Source organism: Neofelis nebulosa, chromosome 8 (assembly GCF_028018385.1).
Source record: "Neofelis nebulosa isolate mNeoNeb1 chromosome 8, mNeoNeb1.pri, whole genome shotgun sequence".
In the NCBI taxonomy this organism is placed as follows: domain Eukaryota; kingdom Metazoa; phylum Chordata; class Mammalia; order Carnivora; family Felidae; genus Neofelis; species Neofelis nebulosa.
The window spans coordinates 20,220,878-20,246,816 of record NC_080789.1 but is presented as its reverse complement, the minus strand read 5'-3'; the positions used below and the strand labels follow the sequence as shown (position 1 = coordinate 20,246,816).

Genomic DNA, 25,939 nt, shown 5'->3' with positions numbered 1-25,939 from the left:
ATATTCTGTGTAAGAGTCCCCCCCCTCCCCCAGGACAGTAATTTTATACTCATAGATTCTGCGGTTAGTTTAAATTTGGATAGTGGGGAGTGGGGATAAAAAGAGGGTTACTGATGTATTTAAAATCCTTTAAGGAAGTACAGGGATTTTTTCCGTTTCCTTACCAGCAGAATGGGTTCTTAAAGGAACTGCACCTTACATAATTTTCCTGGTGAAATCATTGCACTTTCATATTATTTACATTAAAGAGTAAGATGTATGGCAATTCAGGAACTATTCTGGTCCTTGTACCTCCTCCTAACTTACTTCATTTTCCCTGGGGTTGGTTTTGTTCCATCCGCTTGGATCCCTCTGAAAGATAGCCTCAAGAATAAAACCTGCCACCAAACCAAGTCTTCAGAGTCACTTTAAACTATCTGCAGAAACACTTCCAAGGGACAGGTTCCTCCAGCTCCTATAAATCTTACATCTTCTCTCCACCTGGGAGAACCATGCCCAAGAAGGACATGACCACTTGCTGTGACTCTTGATAGGACACATGAGCCTAGGATCCAGGAGGATGCAGTAACTCCTCAAAAGAGGCTGAGTTTTCAGCATCTGAATGTGTAAAAGACATCTCCCTTAACTGCCTCCCAACCTACAGTGACCAAATTCTGGGAGCTTCATGTTGGGTCTTGGGAGAACTAAAATCTTCTAAGGAGGTGGAGGAAGGACAGGTGTAACTTTGGACCTCAAGGAGGAAGTCTAATGGAAGTAATTAGCCAACAGTTCTGATTTAGACTCTTGAAAACATTCTGGATGGCTCAGTAACCCCTTCTGGAGAAAGAAAGCATTTTTTTTTAACTTTAGTTATTTATTTTGAGAGAGAGATAGAATGTGTGAGTTGGGGAATGGCAGAGGGACAAAGAGAGGTAAAATCCCAAGCAGGCTCTGCACTGTCAGCCCAGAGCCCTACATGGGGCTTGAACTCGTGAACCACGAGATCATGACCCGAGCTGAGATCAAGAGTTAGACGCTTAACTGACTGAGCCATCCAGTTGCCCCAGGAAAACGTTACTTTTAAGGAGTAACCATTTCCTATTGCCTTCCTCTCCACCTTCATCAATTGTATATTTATTCATTAGACAACTATAGTATTTTTACTGTCAGTTCCAGATAAAAGGCCTATCTTTTGCTTGGGATTCATGCAGAACCTGAGGCCTAGTTATTCCAATCAAATAGTAACAGGATGTGGATGGAAGTTTCAGATTTGTGGGAATCTCCCAGAGTTTCTGATACATGTATTTATGCATCAACTATTAACTGAGCACTTACTGTAAGCTAGTCTCTGGGATTTCAGAGACATATACAACACGGTATCTATTCTAAAAGCCCTCATGATTAATTGCCTCTGAGCATTTAATGTGTAAAAGAATCACTTTTCACTGGAAATTTCTCTTTTCCTTCAAGGAGTGACTTTATCAACATGAAACTTGAAAATTTCTAATTAGAAATTAGAAAATACTTCTGTGGTAGAACCTCCAATATTTTAAAAATGCCATGAATGGCTTTTAAACCCATAAAATGATTTCATCAGAATTTTATCTCTATAGTATGTGATCATTAAAATCTGGTTCTTTAATATACTTAGACAATTGTTAACTATCAGAATCTACAGGACCTAGAAAAATTATCTGAGGCCTTAACACCAATTTCACTTTTTGTTATGTGATATACCAGGCCCTATTGTATTTCATGTACTTAACTCATAGGAAAAAGGCAAAAGTTCTCCTTGTTGCCTGGGTATGATTCAAAAAGCTTTGGGAAAGACACTATAGCTTTCTCACCTTCCATGTCAAATCTCTTCTTGAAAACTCAAACATGACAAAACATAGGTTCATTTATGGCCATAACTTTAAGGGACCATTCTGATAACTCCAGGAATCAAAGGTATGGCATTGTTGCTACAGATTCTTTTGTTATATCAACATACAGGATCTATCTGTCAAAACTATCTTGACCTTTCTCAGTAGGAATGGATGGGAACGTGGTAAAGGAGAATAACTTTCTTTCAGTCCATAGAAGTTTTTCCTTTGCTTTATCTTTTTTTCTTGGTCCCTAGAGATTTCATCACATCTTAAAGTTCTGCCCCAAATCTATCTGAATGTAGAGCAGGATTCATCACCTCTTGCTTATTTCTCAGCATCGCCCAAAGCTTAGTCATCATCAGAAAAGGTGCCCTGGTGATGGCCAACCTCCTCTCATATTTACTCCTTGACCTTCAGTTTCCACCTGCATGAGACTGGAAGGCCTATTTCAAACACCAAAATAAATTTGTTTTGGGAGAAGTCACCTTACATATAGAATATTAACTTTCATTCAAATTGGGGAAAAGTTAATTTGTAAGAAGTAAGGGAAAGAATGGGAGCAGAGGGAGGAGCTATTTTATCAAGGGTGACTATTTTCCTCCAAATCTGAAATGGTTCACTTAGGTCAAGTTGAAGATTTGGATGAGGAATGAAGAAGTCGTATAAATGGATGTCATGATATTTTTCCCCCTGACAAAACTTTGCCATTCTGTACAGGAGAGGAGTGGTGTAGATCTGAGCTCTCTGCTGTTGGAAGGAATACTCTGGGACAAATGCATGCACACCAGAGAAGCTTAATACTTGGCAAAATCATTCTTTTTCAGTAGCCTGCTTTTATGACTGTCCGGGCTGCACCTGTTAGGAAGATAAATAAAGGACTGGCCAATTCTTTCCTCTCAAGTGCCCTAAATATATCGCTTTAAAAAAACTTTGGAAAAAACAAGTTGTATCCTTGTTTCTCATCCAGTAAATCTGAAGAAGTCTTCTCCAGGTCTTTCAAAGTACAACAAAGTCAGCTGTAAGGGAGTTCCTGAAAATGAGCAAAGAAAAAGACTGGGCTTTTCAGTGGGTCTGAGGGTCCCAAGTGAAAGAGAAAAGGAAAGCATTTGCAAGCCTCTGTTCCCTCAATGACTCCCTTTATTTTAGACCCGAGACATGGCCTTGAAACATTTTATTTTAGGCCCCTTATGGGCACACAATTCACACTTTCCTTATTTATAGCCATTTCAAAGTATCCCCGAATCCTACATGAATGGTGAAGAAACCACCCTGGCTGAAGTGACTTTTAAGAAATGCACGGGCATAATAATAAATAAACAAGTGGTCTTTCTAAAAAACTTGAGCAAATATGAAAACAATGTTTTTGCCATATTTTTGTAAGTAAATATATCCCTTTTTAAAATTTTAGAGAGTTGTTGTGAAAGAAAATAAGTTCTGTGGTTTTTACAGCCCTAAAAAGCAAAAGCATTTTTGTTATTTTTGCAGAAATTTCTTATAATTATTTTCTCTAACATGTATTTGTAGGCTCTTTAGGCACACACGGAGAAGAATTTTTATTATTGTTAATAATTACTATTTTTATCTGCACTTCTCCTTAATTTGTCTTTGAAACCTATATTAAGAGACACAATATACTCTTGGCAGCCTGTGATTTCTGGTAATTCTAGATCTCATCTCTAGACACACTTGGGTGTGTTAGATAATAAAGAACAGAATTAAAGCCTTAGAAATCAAAAATCAAAAATCAAAAATCAAAACTCATTTTATGTGTGTACCTGAGGGGACACGGCCATGTCTCCTTTCTTGGTTTTTATCCCATATCAGCTCTTGATAGGAACAGCTGTCTTTTCTGGAGTCCTTGTTGGTCCAGCCTGTTAAACCCGAGGAAAACCCAATAAATATGTGGAAAGGCAGTTACTGAATTACAGTGTTCCTAGTTGGGGTAATTATGAAGTAGTCATTGTTTATTCAAGAGCAGTTTCCGAAAATTTGAAAGCATAGTGATTAAGGAATATGAAACTGTGAAAAAGAAGACTTTATCAATTAATTTCCTGTAAGTATGCAAAGCGTCTCATAACCAGAGAGAACAGGGCTTCTGTCCCCACAGCTTTTTATAAAAACAGCCCCAAACCATCAAAGGCACAATATCATGTGCTCTACTCTGCGTGGCTAGGCCCAGTTTTAATTTATAAGAAGTACATTTGTTTTGGACAGCTACGCAGATAGACAGTAAGCCAAATTTCAGGATGTTCCCATTCGTGGGGCAGATTATTTATGGGTTTTCCATTTCTATATTATCGGCAGTGTATTATTTATGCATTTCCAGAGTAAAGTCTTAGATTCCTTCAGATTGGGGAGTGAAGTGGCCGATTTGGCAAACCAGGATCATTTCGTTACATGCTTATTTCTCTCTCTAAAAATGAATTCATAAAAAGCTAACTGTAATCTGACTTCTATTATGCCTTTCAAGTCTGAAATCCACTTTGATAAGTCTTTTGCCCTTTTACGGTCCCTCAGGAATCTTTTTTATGGGCCAGTTTGGCACATCAATATAAGACCTAAAGTTATGTTTAATATGTCAGATGTTAGATCTTTACTTTTGTTATTCATTTTCTTTGACTTGTACTATAGATATTTGCAAGAACCTAGGCTAGAAAATGTTTTTCTTTTTCTCCAAAATCATCCAATTCTTCCTGTAAATAGTATCAAATCTCTTTTCAAACTCCTCAGAATTCTTTGCTTGTATCAGATATTACCTTCTGCATTTTATAAAATCTTATATATCTTGCAACAGAATGCTCTACTTGTAACTTAAAAATAATATATTTGTATAATTCTTTTCATTTCTCATTTTTTAAAGTTAGATGGATTTAGAATTATTCTGCATAGTATTTTGGCTTTTCCCTTATGCATATTAAGTCATAGTCATTATTAAACACAGTAACATAAACAAGGTATACTATTCATAGAACATTCTAGGCTGTTCAAGTTCCAGCTGTACCATGTATTGAGTTAGTTACACATCATATGCTTCAGTTTCCTCCTCTTGTGAAATGTGAATAATAATAGTACCCGACCCATTAGGTCTTTGCATGAAGGAAATAAGATAAAAAAGTAAAAAGCTCAGAATAGGACCTACCATGTAAGAACTTAAGTATTTTCCTTCTAAAACAGCAAACTCAGAATTTGGCATAAGGTGTTAAATGCCTTACCCTTAACATAAACTTTGAGGGCATTTCCACCAACATGGAACAACCACTGTAAGGTAGATAATAACCACTGCTCCTCTCCTTAATATTTATTTAATAACTATTGTTAATATTTATAATATCTTCCAAAGAAGTTGCTGTTATTATCATAGCCATCACTGCCACTGCCATGAGAATTTCCTTTTTTAACTTGGGGTGAATCATCTTAGTTTTCACCCACAGAAGCCCAGATAAAATAAGAGGTCTCTACTCCAGAGCCTATGTTGTGTTCCCACTGAAATATATCATGTCCACTTAGGGGTCTCCAGTTGTTAAACAGACGAAGATAACCAGTTGTTTCTCCACTGTTCCGTTGTGGAAGCATGGCCTTTCCCACTTAGTTGAAAGAGTCACCCTGTGCAGTTGAACATGTAACTGTATCTGCCACCAACGGCTGAAAGGCTTGGGTTTGTGGAACATTAAGATTTCTCTCCCCACAGGGGTGCGTTTAGCAGGTGGGGTCTTCCAGGTCTGAGTATTTCTGAGATAGTCACATAAAGAACTCTCCATGACCACATATGGTTGTGATTGATTGAGTGCCACTGTGTTTACTGCTGTGGAATTTTATTTTTATGACCCCACCTGGCATCAGGCCTGTCCTTCCTCTATTTTTAAAAAGTCACCCAATCGGAGGCCCAGCAATGCGTTGGGGCAAGGCCTTTAAGGGATTTATCTGATAACCATATAACCACATAAGAGTGCTGTGATTGTGGTGATGGTCTGCCCAGGAACAGACCCCCGGGAGAGGCAGAATAAGGGACTAAAAGGGGAAATTGTTAACAATTTGAATCACTTTTGCAATAATTTCCTTGTGACCTGTGCTAAATTTTTAAACTTTTTCAATTTGAGTAAAGATTTTCCCACACCACCTCCACCCCATCTATGCCACTCAACCCCCGTTTGACTCTTACTTCAAATATGGTAAGAATCACGCTAAAGAAACAAGTCATCAGATCTTAGCAAAAGGCTTCATTTTAATCCAGCCCCATGTTAACAGTGAGAAGCTATTTGTTGCCGTGCAATTCTAACCCTATTTCAATTCTTTTCCTGTGTGGAATGACATTCCGAAGTTGAAACATGCATAATTAGAAAGACATACGACCAACCTGACTGGAGGTTGGGGTGGGGGTGGGGGGGCACCTGGCCGTCTCAGTTGGAAGAGCTGCCAACTGTTGACTTCAGGGTTGTGGGTTCAAGCCCCACATTGTGTGTAGAGATTACTTAAAAATAAAATCTTATAAAAAATAACAATTCTACAAGGAAAGGGGAAAAAATCCTGTGGGTTCAGGGAAATTCCATCAAGCTGAATAATGAGTCATTGAAAATTTGCATACCTGATGCACAAGTAGACTTCATGTATTCAGAACCTTAGAATACAATTTTTGGCAATATTTAGCCACAGTAAATGAATATGGATTTAATTGACTGAAGCATTCTGAATAGCTGGTCTCCTTGGAATCTCAGAGTTTATTTTGTTCTCAAACCGTATTATTTCAACCAATTTGGATAGAAACATGCCTTCAATGTAACATTTTACTCCTTGCTTTTTTTTTTTTAATTTTTATTTATTTTGAAAGAGAGAGTGTGCATGCATGCATGCACAGGGTAGGGGCAGAGAAGAGAGAGAATCCCAAGCAGGCTCTGTGCTGCTAGCTCACAGAAATGTGAGATCATGACCTGAGCCGAAATCAAGAGTCAGATGCTTAACCAACTGAGCCACTCAGGTGCCCCTACTTCTTACTTTTAAAAACAGAGTACAAGGGTGCCTGGGTGGCTCAGGTGATTGTCCGACTCTTGATTTAGTCTAGGTCATGATCTCATGGTTCATGAGTTCGAGCTCCACATCAGGCTCTGTGCTGACAGCCAGGGCCTCCTTGAAATTCTCCCTTTCTCTCTGCCCCTCCCCTGCTCTCATTCTCTCTGTCTCTCTCAAAAATAAATAAATAAATAAATTAATTAATTAATTAAAAAAACCAAAGTACAGTGGAAATAACTTTGTCTTAAATTATAGATGTCAGTTATTGTGCCACGTGACGCCTTGAGAGCCCAAATTATTTGCTTTTGTATTAATTGGACTCATATTATTTGCATTTTGAATGCAATTTTCCATAGCTCTCCTGTTTCATCCCTTGCTAGAAGTCCACTATCTTCTTTTATTACTCTTGTCAGGCAGTATTTTAAGCTGTCCCCCTCTCTTTTCTGTGGACCTCAGGGGGATTCTGGAATCCCCCTGAGTGGGGCTACACTGTGGAGTGTCCACAAGGTGCCTAGGGCATCACATTTAAGGAGGCATGCACTCTCAGAGTCATGCAAGGGTCGAGTTGGCACTTGTGAGTGAGTGCCTCCTTAAATCCCACCCCTGGCCTGCCTCACCAGAGTCCCAATTCCCAGGCTTGTTAAGGACCTGGGTGGGCTCTCTTGTGAATCAAGCACTTAGGCTTTTAGTGCCCAGGGCTTGAGAAGCTTGAAACAAATCCATTTTGCTCTTTGGACACCCTTTTAAATTGACTGGTCAGCAGCTGTTCTCTGGATAAGTGAGGTTGCTAGATAGCTGAATTCTGAATAGGGGAAGTATTACAAGACAGTATTTTGTCTCTATTATTGTCTCTATTATTGTACACATAGGAAAATAAGTTATATTTAAGCCCACCAAACCAATTTATAGTTTTTATTTTGACTGCCTCATTCATTTAATTCATCAAGGCTACAGATTTTTCCTGAATGAGGCATATGACATAAGTTTATTTTTTTAAGTGTCCACGCACAAAATAATTTTTTAAGAAGATTTATCATAAATTCTAAATGTTTCTCAAACTTTGTGGTCTCAGATACATTGGCACTTAATAACTATTGAGAAACTAAAAAGCCTACACACATTATATTTATCAATATATACTGTATTAGAAATTAAAACTGATAAATTTTTAAGAGATAAAAATACACAGCACATGTTCTATTAGTTGTCAGAGAGTTGATGTCATCACACATTATATATCCTTTGCGTATTTGTGAGAGAATATGAATGAAAAAGGCAAATAACGTCTTAGCATTATTATGAAAATAGTTGTGACCTTGTGGACTCCCCAGAAAGGTCTCAGGAGCTCTCAAGGATACCCAGATCATACTCTAAGAATCACTATTATAAACCAATAAAGAATTACCTCTAAAAAATGCCTAATCCCAAATCCCTAAATCCCAAGGTATAAGATATCCACACCCACAGCCTATAATGAATATAATAGGGGACAAATTAAGCATCTAACTGTAAAAACGTTAGATTAAACATTAATTTATTTCTCAAACCTAGATTCTGATGCCTAAGGAATATGGCCAGTACAAAAGGCATCGTCATTGTGTTTGCTGATAGTTTTGGTGACAGTTATAATTCATATAATTAAAACTTCTCTAAGTATTATGAACACCTCCATACGAATAATATTTCATACTAAAGCAGTTTCCATTGTGCTGGGCATAGGCTGCAACATGCACACAGTGCCAGATCCCACTATCACCAGGGGATATACCTGACAATATTTATATATTTAACCTGGGAAGAAAGATAATTTGCTATACTACCAAACATGACAAAACAGAAGTTGGCCAGATAAAGCCTCATTCACCACGATGCTTACAATATATAAAGCATTCACATATTTTATTTCAAACCAAGAATGTGACTTTGAGAATACATAATGAGGGACAACATAACAATTTTCTCCCGCACAGAAAATTACCAAAGGATGGTTTTACCACAATTATTTTATCCAACAAAGTGACAAAAGGAAAGCCACAAAAAAAGACCTGTAATTCTACCACTCAATGATAACATAACAAGTGTTACTACATGTTCTTCCTGTCTTTTCTATGCCTCTGCAACATATTCATAGGATGTAATTGTGTTCTCCATGCTATCAAAAGGCTAAATTAAACTGCACCTGAAAGCCCATAAAACATTTTTAAAGAATCCAAACAATGTATTATCTGAGTCAGTGAGCCCATGGGAAGGAGAGAGCTGGGATGTTTATATCATTTTGGTGTAGAGACACATACATAGAGAGAGGCAGGTCAGTTAATGCCTCCTAAGACCTGAGTTGGTTTTTTTCCCCCCTTTAATTTGCTGACCATGGAACCCTTGATTGTAGAAAACAGGAATGGATTGCATCGGAGAAAGCAGACCATTTATGGAGCTTCTGGGTTCCTGGTCTTTCAGCAGACCCCAGAGGCCACATACGGGCTGTGTGTTTAGCAGCTGCCACCAGTGCCCGTCAGTTAGAATGCCCTGGCACTCGCTGTGCAGACATGCCATTGGTGGCATACCTGTGCTTCTTACAGTAGGTGGTCATAGGAAAAATCCACCATAAATAGATCAAGCCCTTTGAAAACGCTTCAGTGTTGCAGAGGGAGGGTAAGTCTATATCTGTGAACTAGAAAGGATCAAAGAACAGCCGTCCTTGCCTAAGGAAGCACGAGGTAACTTTAGTTGCTGGTTCAGAATCTAATTAATTTTTATGTTGTCCACAAAAACATTTTGGGGTGCCTGGGTGGCTCAGTCGGTTAAGTGTCCGACTTCGGTTCAAGTCACGATCTCACAGCTCATGGGTTTGAGCCCCACGTAGAGCTCTGTGCTGACAGCTCAGAGCCTGGAGCCTGCTTTGCATCCTATGTCTCCCTCTGCCCCTCCCCTGCTCATGCTCTGTCTCTTGCTCCTTCAAAGGTGAATAAACATTAAATATATATATATTTTTATAAATATATGTGTATATATTTATAAAAATATATATATTATATTTCCTTGGACTTATTACTTTCTGGGTTTCCAAGTTTCTTCCTTTTATTAAAAAAAAGTTACATCCCTTGTATATCCTTTACTCCATCCTGTCTGTATGTTTCCTAATCAAGACAACCGGGGAGGATGAAAGAGATGGACAAAAATCCTACTTTATTCACCTGGCAGAAAAGTTCTGAAAAATTTGCCTTTTGGTTTTTGAATTAGCAGAAGTAGAGCAGGGCCTCACTTCAATAAATAACCTTTGCTCCAAATCTAAAGATTTGGAGAGTTTCCCAAGGCCAAGTGCCTCCTGACAGTTAGGACAGGGCTAAGCCAGTTGACTGTGGAGTTAGCATGGCTGATTGAGGGTTATGTGCTAAGAAATGCAACCCAGATTTTGAGAGGGGGAATTCCTTAGAAAGGCCAAGGTTGTACCAGCACTGAGGGCCAAAACTCTAGCCTAATTGCTCTCCTGCCCTTGTTAAGAAATGATGGGGTTGGGTGAATGCCTCACAGCATTCAGCCAGCAGAAGGGTCGCCAATGGGAGACATAGTGTTCCCTGTGGGTAGTGCAGATGAAGAAAGCTGCCCTTGGAGTGCCAGCGGACGGTTCTTGATTTCTTGGCAGCGAGGAGAAGGGGCTTTTGTGCCCTACTGAACAGGCTGCCAATCAACTATATTTATAGAGCACCTGCTGTGCAGAATTTGAAAAGGAGGAGGAGACAGGCCTTGTCCTCAAGAAGCTTGTGATCAAAGAGAGAGGAAAAGTGCCCATGTATGGTAACCCCTTACATTCACAATCACATTTGAAATGGGACAGAATTAGGTGATATTTAGGACACAGTCTGAGACTTCTTACTCAAAGTGTGGGTAGTGGACCGACAGCATCAGTATCAGCTGGGAGCCTGTTAGAAATGCAGAAACTTGAAGCCTGCCGCTGACCCCCAGAATCAGAATCTGCACTTGACCAAATCCCCAGGTGATTCATATCCACACAGCAATTTCAGAAGCACCAGACAGACTGTAGAGGTGTTGAGTCTCGAATGTTCTGAGAGAGCAAAGCCACTTGGTTTGGTCACTAACTTGATAGAAAAGGGTAGTTCCTTTACCTGTGAGCTTCTTAAACACTGGCACCTCATCTTTGCCTCTCTTATAAATGCCTACTCTTGTGAGATTTATGTTGGGTTTATGCTTAATGAGTTCTGGTTGGGTGGGCCCTTCTTCCTATGGTCCCCATTCAGTGAGTACCATGGAAATTGTTGTGAATGAGTGATTGTTATAAAGGCAGCTAATGAATCTGGGGAACATGCAAATGGCTTTTAGGGGGGTGGGCAAAGCTGGGCACCACAGAACCTGTCAGTGACAAAATATGACTTGGAGTAAGAGAGATGCATCAGCAGCTCTTTTAAGGCAAAGGAGATGCCTCAGGTCCTGAGACTCACCTGCAACTATGCATTTCCAGTCCAATTCCTTTGCTGCTTGACCTTCACTACACCCAGTTCTCCATTTCTCTAGGTTTAGGACAGCGGGAATTCTTTGTTTCAAAGGCTTGGAAAGCTATGGAGGGTTCATCTTTTCATCCTTTCTGTCCTACCAAGATTGATTGACTGATTGGTCAATGTATCTACATTAAACAAACTCTACAATGTATGCAATTTTCATCAAAATCAATTATTATTACCATTGCACAGTAGAAGAGCATGGTCCCTACAACCTCTGCTCAGTTCCCAGATGCTTCCTCAGCCCCCACCCCAATTCCAAACATGTTCTGACATGATGCAGACACAGACCTAGAAATAAGGCAAATCCCTAGCAAGTGGCATGTGTGGAAAGGCATGAGTGTCATTCTCACAGTTGTGTCAGAGTAAAATTATGACAAAAATGATGATAGCCACAAAAAGAGAGATTGCATATATGGTATTTACCCCTGTAGGAATTCATCTGTTTCTGTCAATAACTCTTAAGATAGGTTATGCTATTATTTCTATTGCATAGATGAGGAAATTGAGGCATATTCCACTCCTACAGAAAGGACAGCATCCATATGAGGTTATGTGGCCATAACAATAAGGCCAGTCAATTCACTAGGAAAAATGCAGTAATATTTCTGAAAAGTCCATCAATCCACTTCTGCCTCCACAAGTCTGAGCAGCTGAGAAGGGAAGTGCAGCCCCATCTTGGGCAGCCCAGGTTCTGAGTCAGGCAGACCTGACTGCACCTGGTGGGGCAGAGCTTGCCTCCATCCTTCATGGGCTATAGGACCTTGCCTCAGTTGCCATCTGCAAAATGGGGATAATTAAAGTACTGATTTAAGGGTCACCTGGGTAACTTAGTTGGTTAAGCATCCAGCTCTTGATTTCATTCATGATCTCATGGTTCGTGAGTTTGAACCCCATGTCAGGCTCTGCACTGGCAGCAGAGCCTCCTTGGGATTCTCTTTCTCCCTCTCTCCCTGCCCTTCCCCTGCTCATGCTCTTTCTCTCTATATATAAATAAATAAATAAACATAAAAAATATTTTTTTAAAAAAGTACTGATTTGATAGAGTTGTAAAGATTAAAAGAATTAATATGCACTATGTCCTTCATGCAGTTGGTGCCTGTAAGTGGTTGTTATTTATTTATTCTTCCAATGGCTATATAGTAACAGGGTTTCTATGATTTTTAAGAAGGAAAAGTTCTGGCTCCACCTCCATGCCAGACAGGCATGCATTTTCCTACTTCCATTTCCTGAAAACATCCTAAAAATATCAGTATTAATATCCTATAATATTTCTATAGTTCTCTAGTATGATATAGTCGGTTGTTAATGACTGAAATTCTGTGGATTTGTTGGAAGTTGAACTAAGCCTTTTAAATTCTCATTTTGTTTCGATCTTGGGGCTTTTACATAGAGCACTGGGGCCACAGACACAATGGAAATGGACAATTCACATTCAGAATACATTTACGGTTTCAGTGTCCAAGATAATTCTCCTTTATTTATTTGTTTAGAATTCACCCTTGGCCTTACTTCCAAATCAGGATTTTGAGTAATCACAGCTTCCCTTACAAAAATTGGCCTTTGTTTAGCATGGACAATGTGATAACCAATGAAGCCCTTCGAATTCTTTTTTGTCAATTCACTATGCATTTAACGTATTTCCAACAATAAAATGAGGTCCCAGGGAGGTGGGAAAGGAATGAAAAAAGTCTCTGTTCTTGTTCAGTTGGGAGGGAAAAGAAACACATATATACTGAGATAAATGGAAAATAGTTAAAAAATAATTAGTGAATAAAGAGTGTATTATCATGTGGTCCAGAATGCAAAGAGAATAAGGGAGGGGAGAAGAAGGGAATAATTAGCTCTGGGAATCTTAAGAGAAATGTCAAGATAGAAAAAGATTGACAAAATAATGATGGTAGTTATAGTTGTAAATTATAGAGCTCTACCTACAGGCAGGAACTGTGCTTGCAGTTTGCATAGATTACCACCTTATTATTGTTATTTCACAGATGAGGACACCAAAATTGACAGAGATTAAGGAATTGTCCCAGATTACACAACTAATAAGGCGTAGAGTCAGGATTTGAACCAAGGTCTATCTGATAAAATCACATGCAGAAAATAATCAAAGGTCTGTTGGGGAGAAGACCATCATCGTCTTCTTGGTGGCAGACAGGTCAGAAGTTGAAACGAGGAACCAGCTCTAGAACAGAGGGGTCACCGGGGTGCACTTAAAAAGAGAGAGGGAGGAAGTGTCCACTGGCAATGGCTTTGAATATGAACTTGAAGAGTGTAGACCTCACTAAAGAGATAACCAAGACCCTCTAGAGAGAATAACAGGATGAAATACAGTTGTGTCATTAAGTAAACCCTGCAGCTATGGGAAAAAGAGACCAGAGGACAGAGAAATTTGTCTGCAGGGAGAGCCAGGAAGATGTTCTTGGGCATTGGGTGACAATGACCCTGTCCAAAAGATAGTGTGCCAAAGAAGTTGGGCTCTTGCTCTGAGTATTCTGATATCCGTGTGCTGCAACAACTCACGCAAAGCCAAGAGGTCAACATTAGATTTCCATCTGCACTCAGATCTCTGAAAATAAAAGGCTTTTACCAAGGGTTTTGTCTTCTGGCTAACACTGGCACCACAGATCCTTTCCATGATGTGGTGAAGAAAGTAAAGCATGTCCCTTGATGCCATCTAAAGGACACTTGTTATATCTTCAAACTACATTGTATCCTGCCATGTTAGCTTCTGCTATAAGCCTATATGCTTATCTCTTTTTGTTTTATATTTTTCTCTCTCTTTAGTAAATGATAATATATTTACTTATGGTCATTTGAATGAAAATAGTTATTTTTTTTAATTTAAGTTTATACCCAACACAAAAAAATTAGTGATGAAAAAAGAGATCAATGCATCCTAACAGTCTGTGTTGCTCCTTTCTGATTTTTTTGAGGTGTAGTTCATTCTTGATACACTCATTCCAGCCTGTCTAGACTGCACATAGTGATGACTGTTAGACCAAACTGGGTTTTTTTTTTAAATTTTGTTTTGTTGTTGCTTTTTTTAAAAAAAGACTTTAATTTTAAGTAATCTCTACTTACTTAAGGTGGGGCTCGAACTCACCTCCTGGAAATCTATAGAATTCCATTTAGTCCTCCTGGAAATCTATAGAATTCCATTTAGTCCTCCTGGAAATCTATAGAATACCATTTAGATCCTTACCTCACACCATATACCAAAGGGCAGTGTGTCTTGGTCACAGGTTGATGCTTTTCCTGCTCTGTCCCTCTTGTCAGTGCAGGTGATTAACTGCCTGGAGTTGAGCACAGCCTGGGGCTGTGGAAAGTAGCTTTTCTCTCGGAGAAGTGAGACTAATACTTCCATTATTCTTTTCATTTCTAGAAAATGAAGTGCCTGCCCCAGCCCCAGCTCCAGCCCCAGCCCCACCCCCAGGTGAGTAAAAACACTACTTCACACGTCTGGGCTGCAAATACAGAACCTCCATCCCAGCATGATCTGGCCTCCACTGAAACTGTGAGTTTTAATCTAACTCCTCCAGAGAAATTGGATGACCACAGTTGTAACAGGTTTATAATAATAACGATAATAATAATGATATAAAAAATAATACATTGTGGGGCGCCTGGGTGGCGCAGTCGGTTAAGCGTCCGACTTCAGCCAGGTCACGATCTCGCGGTCCGTGAGTTCGAGCCCCGCGTCAGGCTCTGGGCTGATGGCTCGGAGCCTGGAGCCTGTTTCCGATTCTGTGTCTCCCTCTCTCTCTGCCCCTCCCCCGTTCATGCTCTGTCTCTCTCTGTCCCAAAAAAATAAATAAAAAATGTTGAAAAAAAAAAAAAATAATACATTGTATTTGTATAGTCCTCTCACATTAATCTGATTTGGATGGCACATCATACACTTACAGAGACCCTTCTAGTTATGCCAAAGTTGTTGTCATGCACACGTTTTAGCATTGTGGAGCCTGGGCCTCTGAGGGGATGAAGGATTTGCAGAGCTTTTTCACATATAGCTAAAGCCAAACAAAGCCCACATCTTTCTTGTGAACTACGTCACCATCAACTCCTCAGGAAACAGTTTCCAGGACAGTTCGGTGGCCTCTGAGGCCAAACTCCTACACTTCATAGTACCCTGTTGTCCCCCTGGTGACAACAAAAAAAAAAACAGGAATAAAGAGTTCCAACAAGGGGCATCTGGGTGGCTCAGTTGGTTAAACATCCAGCTTCAGCTCAGGTCATGATCTGGTGGTTCATGAGTTCAAGCCCAGCGTTGGGCTCTGTGCTGACAGCTCAGAGCCTGGAGCCTGCTTCAGATTCCATGTCTTCCTCTCTCTCTCCGCCCCTCCCCTGCTCACACACTCTCTCTCTCAAGAGTAAATAAACATAAAAAAAAAAAAAAAGAGTTCCAGTGAACCCCTTGGCAGGTAGATGTGATGCCCAGCGACAGTGGGCATTACTATTTCACACAACAGGTGGAGCCTTTTATGTTCACATAGACCTAAGGAAAAGAACAATATTGGAACTCTAAGAAGAAAACATTATCTTGAATTCAGTTTGCTTACAACCACATAGAAAATAAAATACAGCCTGGAGAACCACCAAATATAATACAACCACTAAATTGAAACACGAGGAAATACTGTGAGAATCTCACAAGGCAGAAAGTGATTTAATGCAGGTTTCTTGAATTGACAATGTGGTGTGACGTCAAGGGGTGAGAAGTCACTGTAAACCAACCCAGTCTAGGTGAAAGCAGAAACTGAAAAGGCCTCAGTTGCTGGTGATTTTTTTGCATGGAAATTTGAAAGGTGATTATGAAGCTCTTCCATCTGGAGATCATTTTCAGGAAGCCACTTTGAGAAATTTGACTGTCCACAGGAGCCCCTTTGCCCGGCTAAGAATACAAGATTCACACACTCAAAACCCTTAACCAGTGTAGAAGAATATTGCCATGTGTCAAAATGAATGAATGAGGCTCAGTGCCATGTGAGTTCAAATAGGGACGATCTCAATTTAGTTTTCTTTTAGCCAGTATAGATGTGTGACATTCTTCTTAGGATCTTCTTCTTTGGTGTGTTTTCTCCTTGCACTTACAAATTTATTTTTGCCAATATTGAGTACACTGAAAACCTACAGGCCATGGAAGACATAACTTCTCCCTTCTGTTCTTCAGATCTGTTGAGGTCACTGGGCTGCTCTAAAGTTCCCCTTATTATGGCATAGGCATATTTCATATTCATCACACAATACTGACTTCCTGTTGCTAAAGCAAGTCTCCTCCCAAACTGTTAAAGTAGTTATTAGTTAACTAAGATTCAGACCTCTACTTCACCCATCTAGAAAAAAAAATAAAAGAATCCATGCTTAAAATAATTCTTTTCTCACATATATCACAAGTCAGACATATTTGCAAATATCTAAACTAATTTAATTCTGGACAGAGAGAAGCAAGCTAGATGGTCTGCCTCAGCTGATGAAATTGGATGTTACTGTTCTCATGTTGCATTGATTATTGCCTCTCCATTCAACCTAGAAAATTAGTATATGCACCAAAATATTTTCTTTGAAACTATTGTACAATTATAGATTGTATACCCGGCTTATTACTACAATATCATCTCGAAGTCCAAACAATTAGAATCACTACGTGGGTCAAACTTCCTTAAAAAGTCAGTCCCTTTTGGGGTCTAAAATGAAGTGACCCACATTTTATACTCACTTCTACATAAGCACATTTAACATAGTCTCAGCATAGCTAAGTATATTTTAACAAAATCTGTATTGCATGTCCCTATGTATACTTTTTTCAAAAGTGATCAGAGTTATTCATTGCTTTTATTAAGCTTAATGGGATTCTACATTATAAATTCCAAAATCCATAACTCATGTATAGTGTAATAAGTGAATATGTGGTGTCATTTATGACCTGTACTGTTGCCATTAATTTCTTCTTTCCCACCCTCCACCCCATTGCTCATCACACAATTAAATGCTTTCTTTGAGACACTTTTAAAAATGTGCTTGTACTTTCCATACAGAACCAAATAAAGAGAAAGAGGCCGGAACTACACCAACAAAAGGTGAGTTGCGGGGGAGGGGAAGTGAGGCTGAATTCAACAAAAGGAGGTCAGTAGAAAGAGGTCAGTATTGACTGCCATGGTGGTCCTATAGAACTTCTCCACATTACCTTTCATCGGTGTGGTTTAGAGTTCTTCTGCATCTTACCTGCATGATCAGTCAGCATAACGAAGGGTGCTTTGATCAGTTTTCATGATTCACCTTTCTAAAAGAAAAACAACAATGATAAAAATATCACAAGCATTTGTTGAGATGCCAGCAAATCAATTGGTAGTTTCCAAGTTACCATGTGCATGTGAAGGAAAAGAGTTATCTGGTATTCTTGGGATTGTGCCAGTTTGGAAAGTTATCTGGATTACACATTTTTTTTTAAATGGAATATTTTCATGTTACTGATGAACTGTTCCAAGTTTCACTAGCAATTTTTTAAGGCTAGCATCTCATTTTGTAACATTGTATATTTGCATAGATTTATATGATGGTTTAAATATATTGACAGTACAACCTTAAGCAAACATTATGTTGATCCTTATTGAATTGGAAACTCATTTATGATTGTAATATTATTCTATTTTTACTTTATATGAAGATAGTCCAGTCTTAGAAAGTGAATAATCTTGATCATGTACTACTTACTACTGTGGATCCATGAAATATTCATTCCTTTGTCTCTCCGTGGAGGAAGGACCAACTGTCCTAAGCTAAGGAGCATTACCCTTCTACAAAAGAAAGTTTTCACAGATATAGATTAGAGAATTCTGCCTATATGTTTGTATCATCATTTTTAAAAGTTCCTCTTTTATTTGTGGATTGAATAACACAGTTAAATTTTGGAATAACCAATTATTTCTTGATTGCAATATTTCTTTTTTTTTTTGGACACTACTCAAAAGCATGCTAAGTATTTCTTTGTTCTTACTATGTCATATTTCATTACCTAATTCCTATGGTATTATTGTCTCCTATACATTAGTAAAATGCTTTTTTCTTTCAGTACATTGGACCTCTTTTCTTCAGTTAACTTGAATTTACAATATCATAAATGAACACACAATGTTGGTGCTTTTGTCCTTGACCTTCAGTGGCACCCATGGATAGTAACATAAATAGTAATCCTGGCCACATGGGCTACACTCTGAAGGTTATTTGCTTATGGAATGCAGACAGTGCAAACTTCTAGAACTCCTTCCATGAGAAGGGTTCAAGGATGTTTAGACATCCTGGCTGAAACTATTGAAACATTATTCTCTACAAGGCCAGTGGCATACCCCTCTGTTTCCAAATTTAGAAAGGTGGTTGGACCAGGCTGTAAGGCTCAACCAACAAAGTAGATGATATAATACCAGAGGGCAAGCTGTCGATGTTTAAACAAAGCCTGTGCCTGACCCTTAATGTGAAAAGTCATCATTATATTTGTATGCTTAAATGAGAAAATGCCTTCCTATAAGTTAAAATCAACCAATCATCCAGTCAACTAATCAACAAAAACTCTTCTCTAAATACAGAACCCAGTATGATGAAAGAGCTAGACCAGATGACTAGGGAATTTTGAAATTAGCAGCACTTTTTCTGACATTTGCAGAATTAAGCAAGCCCATGGCCACATGCAGTCATGCTCCCAGCCACATAAACGGCCATGGTTCTATTTGCTCTCCATGACTAGGAAGCAAATCAGTTTAGGATAGAAAGTGACATCCCCAAATCAAGAAGGTAGATGGATGGAAGTTATTTTCTAATACACAGTCCTCTTGAACTATTACTTACTTTCATCAAGGAGAGGGAAATTTCAAAGACAATGCTATGTAAAATGTAGACACAGTAATCACCGCTTTATGTATTTCCCTAGTTGAGAAAGAAGGCTTGCATAAGCATAAACAGAATTGACAGGTGTAGCAGACCTTTTCTCCAGCCTTGACTAGAATGTCCCTACCTGCCCTTCACCCTCCCTCAGCCCTCAGTCCGTCTCATTGTTTTTTAAGCCATCAATTCAGCTTTCACTCCTCTGTGCAGCTTTCCTGGACTGTCTTAGCTGTCTTTCATCTGCCCTTCCTCCTCCTGATTTCTCTTGGACCTATGGCCTCTGGCATCAAATCACTCTTTTCTCAACTTAATCACGTATTAGTGGTTCAGTCCTTCCCCTAACAGGTTTCAAGTTTTTTGTCAGGCACCATGTCCTAACACTTCTTTGGTCCCCTTAGCTCATTTCTTCCAGTGTTTGGCAGAGAGAGCTGCACATGGCAATCTCCTAATAAATACTTGTAGAATGAATGAACAATTGAATTTCCAGGCAGGCTTAGCTATTCGGTCATATAGACAGTAGTACTCTGGATAGATTTTTATTTCCACTTACCATGTTTGCTGGGCAGGAGTATGAACATCCCCCAAACTCTCGAGTCAGTGAGATTCAGGATGAGACACTGGTGCTGTGCATCCCCAGAAGAGATGGATGATTTTTACTGTAAGACCAACTCACTTAAAACCATTAAGAATGCCACTCCTGGATATTAGTGCATTCTCAGAACTTATTCTTCTATCTAATTAGTTGAAGTATAGTCAGTTAGTAGCTCTGAGACTGTCACTACTAAGAAAATTTTGCACAGCAGTGTAGGCTTAATATTTTTCTCAGGTTGCCTGGATCTTTCTGGAACAATCTGGAGACGTTCTGAAAATTTTTTGATAGCCGCAGAATGTTGCTTCATTCCTATATCAATCTTACAAGTAGTGTTTGAGGTTAGATTTGCCAACTCTTTCACATTTACTAAGAGTCTCTGTCTGGGAAATAGCTGATTTCCCAGGAAGGGGTTTTAATATTTGTTTATTTGCTTGCTTGCCTCTGGAGTTGTCCATCCAGCTACCCTGTTCCCTAATACTGATAACTTTGTCCTGGAATTGAAACAATAGAGATGACAATATAGAAATGTGTGTAACCAAGCAGCAATACCAGAAATTAGATGCACAAATCCCTTTTAGAGTGATCATACTGGGAAGCAATGTCTTTATAAAAACAATGCTGCTATGGCTTAGAATTCTTTCAGAATAACACAGATGGCAAATCAATGGGGTGCTAGGTACAGGTTCTTTTCTACATGCTCAGTGGGGCCAAAAGATCTGTCTTTTATTCCAATGTCCACTTATTCAGCAATTTTTCACTAAGTGTCAGCTCTGTGCCAGGCATGGGTCTGGCTGCTGGGTCCTGTTCTCCTGGAGCCAACTTTAGGGAGCTTTGGAGGGGAGAGCACCCATCAGCAGAGGACAGTGGCTTTCAGTTTTGGAAACAGACAATTGTCATGGAGGGCCATGTGTAGAGAATAATGTTGGTGATCAAGTGGGAACATACTTTTTTTTGGCCAGTCAACCTTGTACACGTGAACACAGGGTAATGAGATTGGGTCTCATCTCCACCTTAACACCTGATCCCAGGGGAAGTTCAAAGCTGGTCTTGGGAGTGATTCCAGGTGTGCCAGAGCATTAGCATCAGAGACTACTTTGAAAATCATTATTCACTTCAATACCTAAGTTCGGGCACTTAAAAACAATTTTTTTTTTTAATTTTTGCGTCTTGATATATTTTGGTAAGCCCAAATGGGATATTTACTGCCTCTTTTTATTTTTCTTTCAGAAAAATATTCGCTTTTGGTAATCACTGCAAGTGAATAAAGACTTAATTTCTTTTTTCCAGGCATTAACTTCAATATTACCCCATAAACTATCATGAATGAACCTTGTGCATATTAAAGATCTCACATAACTTGAGATGAAGAGCCTTTCATTTGGCATGAGTGTGGCTGGCAAATGAGGAAGTGAACCAGCACAAGCTCTAGCAAGTTTTCTCCTAAATGATGTGATCCTTTTTTTAAATGCAAAGAGTGATTCCAATTTTTTGTCTTCATTTAGATCCCTTTTCTGCAATAGCATTGTTCTGGTGTTTTTAATTCACATGCTAACATTTTTTTGTGTCATTTTACCTTTAGGTATCAGACAACCAACCATCCAATGTACTTTATGCTTTCTAATTATATTACTTCTTTGTAATGATCTTTGTTAAAAACTAATATCATTGGGGTGCCTGGGTGGCTCAATTGGTTAAGCATTGGACTCTTGACTTCAGCTCAGGTCATGATCTCCTGGTTCATGAGTTTGAGCCCTGTTTTGGGGCTGATAGCACAGAGTCTGCTTGGGATTCTCTCTCTCCCTCCCTCTCTGTCCCTCCCCCACTCTCTCTCTCTCTCTCAAAAAATAAACTTTAAAAAAAATGAGAAGAAAAAGTACTACTATCACCACACATTTCAATTTTATGACACAGCCATTATAAGATACAACATTGATTTAATGGATTTGGAAAAGAAAAAGACTCAATAAATGTATGTATTTACTGTAGGATGAATCCTGACTTTAGAAGTATCAAGGTGCAAGGGACGCCTGGGTGGCTCAGTTGGTCTAGGGTCCAACTCTTGATTCTGCTCAGATCCTGATCTTGAGGCCCAATTCAGGCTCTGCCCTGAGTGTGGAGCCGGCTTGGGATTCTTTCTCTCTCCCTCTCTCTCTGCTCCTCCCCTGCTCACGCTTTCTCTCTCTCTCAAAAATAAATAAATAAATTTTGAAAAAATAAGTATCAAGGTATGAAGGCATGTGCCTTTTCATTAAGAAAATATGATCTTAGGCGCCTGGGTGGTTCAGTCAGTTAAGCACCCGACTTCAGCTCAGGTCATGATCTCAAGGCTTGTGGCTTCGTGAACCATGTTGGGCTCCACGCTGACAGCTCAGAGCCCGGAGTCTGCTTCTTATTCTGTGTCTTCCTCTCTCTCTGCCCCTCCCCCGCCCATGCTCTGTTTCTTTTTCTCTCTCAAAAATAAATAAAGGTTAAAAAAATTTTAAAAAGGGGTTCCAAGATGGCTCAGTTGAGCGTCCGGCTTCAGTTCAGGTCATGATCTCACAGTTTGTGGGTTCGAGCCCTGCATTGGGCTCTGTGCTGACAGCTCAGAGCCTGGAGCCTACTTTGGATTCTGTGTCTCCCTCTCACTCTGCCCGCCCCTCTCTCACTCACGCTCTTTCTCTGCCACTCAAAACTAAAGAAATGTAATAAAAAATTTTTTTAATTAAAAAAAAGAAAATGTGATCAATTAATCAAATGCCTCCAAACATGATGAATTCATGTCAGCTGTTGATATTATTTCCTTACATACATGATTGTTGTTGCTGTGTGGTTAATTTGGTCACATGAGCCAATGTTTTCCACAACTGATTACTATGCTTGAGGAATTCAGAACTTGGTCTCAATCAAACAAGGTTAAGTGGTTAAGTGAGGTTTGTTGAGAGTCACATATACTTTAATTTCATGTGCTTTTTGGTCTTTTTAAAAATCTCATCAATTGTCCCAAGTTTTGTATGACTTAAAAATTAATTTAAAAAGGCAATTTATATCAACCATAGGTAGAAATTATTTTATGCCGAAGAGAATGTGTAGAATCATAAGAATCTATATATTCTATAATCTCTAGAGTTCTCTCCCTGCATTCCAGATTTTACATGTGTCCCCCTAAAATCCCAAGCTTGTAATATGAGACAGAGTTTTTCCTCTACTTTCCAGGCCCTCTTCTCTGGGAACTTCAGTTATTTAAAGAACCGTTTTTATGGTTTTACAAAAAGTGCTATTTTCCCATGACCTAAGGACAAGTAAAATTCTGTGTTGGTAAATCTCCCTTCCGTGAGCTAGGGGAGAGTGTCTGGTGTTCTGGTCTGTGGTCTTCAGATATGCCGTATTCTGAAGACCCCAAAACAGATGTTTTTCATCGTCACTGTAGTGACTTTTAAATAGAAAAAAAGAAAATATAACTTATGTATTGTATTTTTTGTTCTGTTTTGTTTGAAAATATTATTTGTACGATGCCTTGGCTTTAATATATGTGTTGTGGAACTAGGCACAACCCAGAACAGTTGGATATTCTGTTTCCCTTCTAGCAGTAGAACCTGTTTTTCCATAGTATATAAGAAAATTAGATCTTTCATTTTCATCCAGTTCAACCAAATTCAAGCAGGCAACTTTTTTAGAATTTAAGATGAGGATCCAGCATCTTAACTACATTCTCCAATCTATGGGATGCCAGGACCAAAGCTACTTTTGAAAGGAGGGAATCATAAAATTTGCCCCTTGTCAATTATATTTTCTAGAACTTCAGTAAAGTTGAACATTTATGTACAATGAAGTGCCAATTGGGAAGTAATTGCTGTTTGGAAGTAATGTGGGATCATCCAGAGTATCATTTCATGATACTTTGAAGCACTGCTTTAATATGTGGTGCCTTAATAGTCTAAAATAATTGTGAATGTCCCTCCGATTAGTTTTAACATTTAGTAGACTCTGAAACTACTGCCCATCAAATTTCTGCTCAACAAATGGCTTCTCTTTTCACTTTCATTTTATGCAAGTATGTAAATATTCTTTTCTCAATTATTTTGCATTCTAAACAATTAATTCACTATGCACAGTGCACAAAGCAAACTAGCGACCACAAAAACCTGAATAAAATGTTCATTTGACTCAAAATGGTTCCAGCTTCTAGTTTCTAGTTAAAAAAGCTCCTTCCCAGGATTTGGTTCAGTTTTAAAACTTCATTTTCAAGAATTTTGACAGGACTGGGGCACCTGGGTGGCTCAGTCAGTTAAGCGTCCGACTTCAGCTCTGGTCATGATCTCACAGTCTGTGAGTTCAGGGCCCGCGTCGGGCTCTGTGCTGACAGCTCAGAGAGCCTGGAGCCTACTTTGGATTCTGTGTCTCCCTCTCTCTCTGCCCCTCCCCTGCTCATGCTCTGTCTCTCTCTCCCTGTCAAAAATAAACATTAAAAAAAAATTTTTTTTTAAAGAATTTTGACAGGACTTTAAATCAAGATTCTTTACATACTTCAGTAAATAAAAGCCTTCGAATAGGTTACAAGAATAGAATACTAAATAATGAATTAAATGCATGACAAATGATACAGAAAAATCTCAAGGTATTTTATTTTTGGTTATGTAAAATTTTGATTATCTAACAATCTTCTGGAATAGCTCAGAAATACCTATACCTCCCCAAATGCACGGTTTTGTGGAATGTTAATGGATGTTCCAGGAGAAAAGGATTGAAAAGTGAACAAAATTTGGGAAGGGCTAACTGCTGTATCATTTTTGTCTCCACCCCTCAGTGCCAGTGTCCATTAGCATACAGAAGTCTGCGATACCCCTCAGTAAGAGCACATCCATACAATATAATAAAATACATTTGACTTTATTTAGCTTAGCATTTTCCAAGCTTTTTTGACCCCAGAAAGTTTCCTCTGAAGAATCCCAAATCCCAGTGTTCAGCGAATCCCCTCTTGTATTTTGAAGACATGACATCAAGTTTCTTGACATATTACGTTAGTTATTTTGTTAAAAAGTAATAAAACATATTCCTGTTTGGCAGTTTTAGAAAAGAAATCTCAGGCTAGTAAATAATCTTTGTAGTAAATATTCTAATGGACTATATTATGTATAATTATATATAATATTATATATTATAATTATAATTATGATATATTATATTAAAATGTGCTATTTTACCTTTTGTCAGGAATTTTTAAGCACTTTAAAATTAACAGCCATGTACATGTATTTTCTGTATCCTATTTTATATAGTCATAAGTTTGTTTTGAAATTCACAATTATTCTAGTGTTTTAAGTACAAAGATTATTATTTACACCGACATTAGTTTTTACGCTTCGAGAAAGGAGGGGCAGAGGTTCAGATAACACCGAATGCCTAAGCATCTAAAATTATAAAGACCCTTTGAAATTCAGACAGTTTAGAAAAGGAGAATATTCAGTGCCTCTGCACATGAACACTCTAAAGCATGTTTTGAATTTTACAAATGTGTTTTCATAAATATTTTTTATTTTTTTATTTTTTATTTTTTTCCAACGTTTTTTATTTATTTCTTGGGACAGAGAGAGACAGAGCATGAACGGGGGAGGGGCAGAGAGAGAGGGAGACACAGAATCGGAAACAGGCTCCAGGCTCCGAGCCATCGGCCCAGAGCCTGACGCGGGGCTCGAACTCACGGACCGCGAGATCGTGACCTGGCTGAAGTCGGACGCTTAACCGACTGCGCCACCCAGGCGCCCCCAGAGCTCCATTTCTTAATCTGCACTTTCACTGGATTGCTCTATTCTCTCACGCTTTTATTTATTTATTTTTCTCTTTGGTCTGTAATACTGAGTTTAATCTTTCAGGTACCGAGTCTTCTAAGGCTGACTCATCATTCAGGGTGTTTTGTGTGTTCTCTTTTTTCAGCCTTCTCTTTTTGCAGGAGACTTCTCTTTTGCAGGACAAAGTCCTTTTCTTCTTGACTTTTTCTTCCTATTTCTTGTTTCAGATGAAGAGGAAGCCTCCACGCCTAGTGCCCTGCCTCCAGGTTAGGATGATTCCAACTCCTTACCCCCACTTTGTAATTTATTGTTAATTGACAATAAAGAAAAAGGAAA

The 25,939-nt window shown here is 38.9% G+C and overlaps 1 protein-coding gene across 9 annotated transcripts in view; it reads left to right on the top strand.

Moving 5' to 3' along the window:
• MYBPC1 (myosin binding protein C1) overlaps positions 1-25,939 on the top strand; it is an 87,323-nt gene that overhangs the window by 2,088 nt on the left and 59,296 nt on the right. For 8 of the 9 annotated variants that reach the window (XM_058741637.1, XM_058741632.1, XM_058741633.1 and 5 more), the window contains exons 2-4: positions 14,751-14,801; positions 17,404-17,445; positions 25,831-25,869. In XM_058741637.1, coding sequence (XP_058597620.1) covers positions 14,751-14,801; positions 17,404-17,445; positions 25,831-25,869 — 132 coding nt within the window. The remainder of the gene's footprint in view (positions 1-14,750; positions 14,802-17,403; positions 17,446-25,830; positions 25,870-25,939) is intronic. The other variant, XM_058741634.1, reaches the window with a different exon arrangement.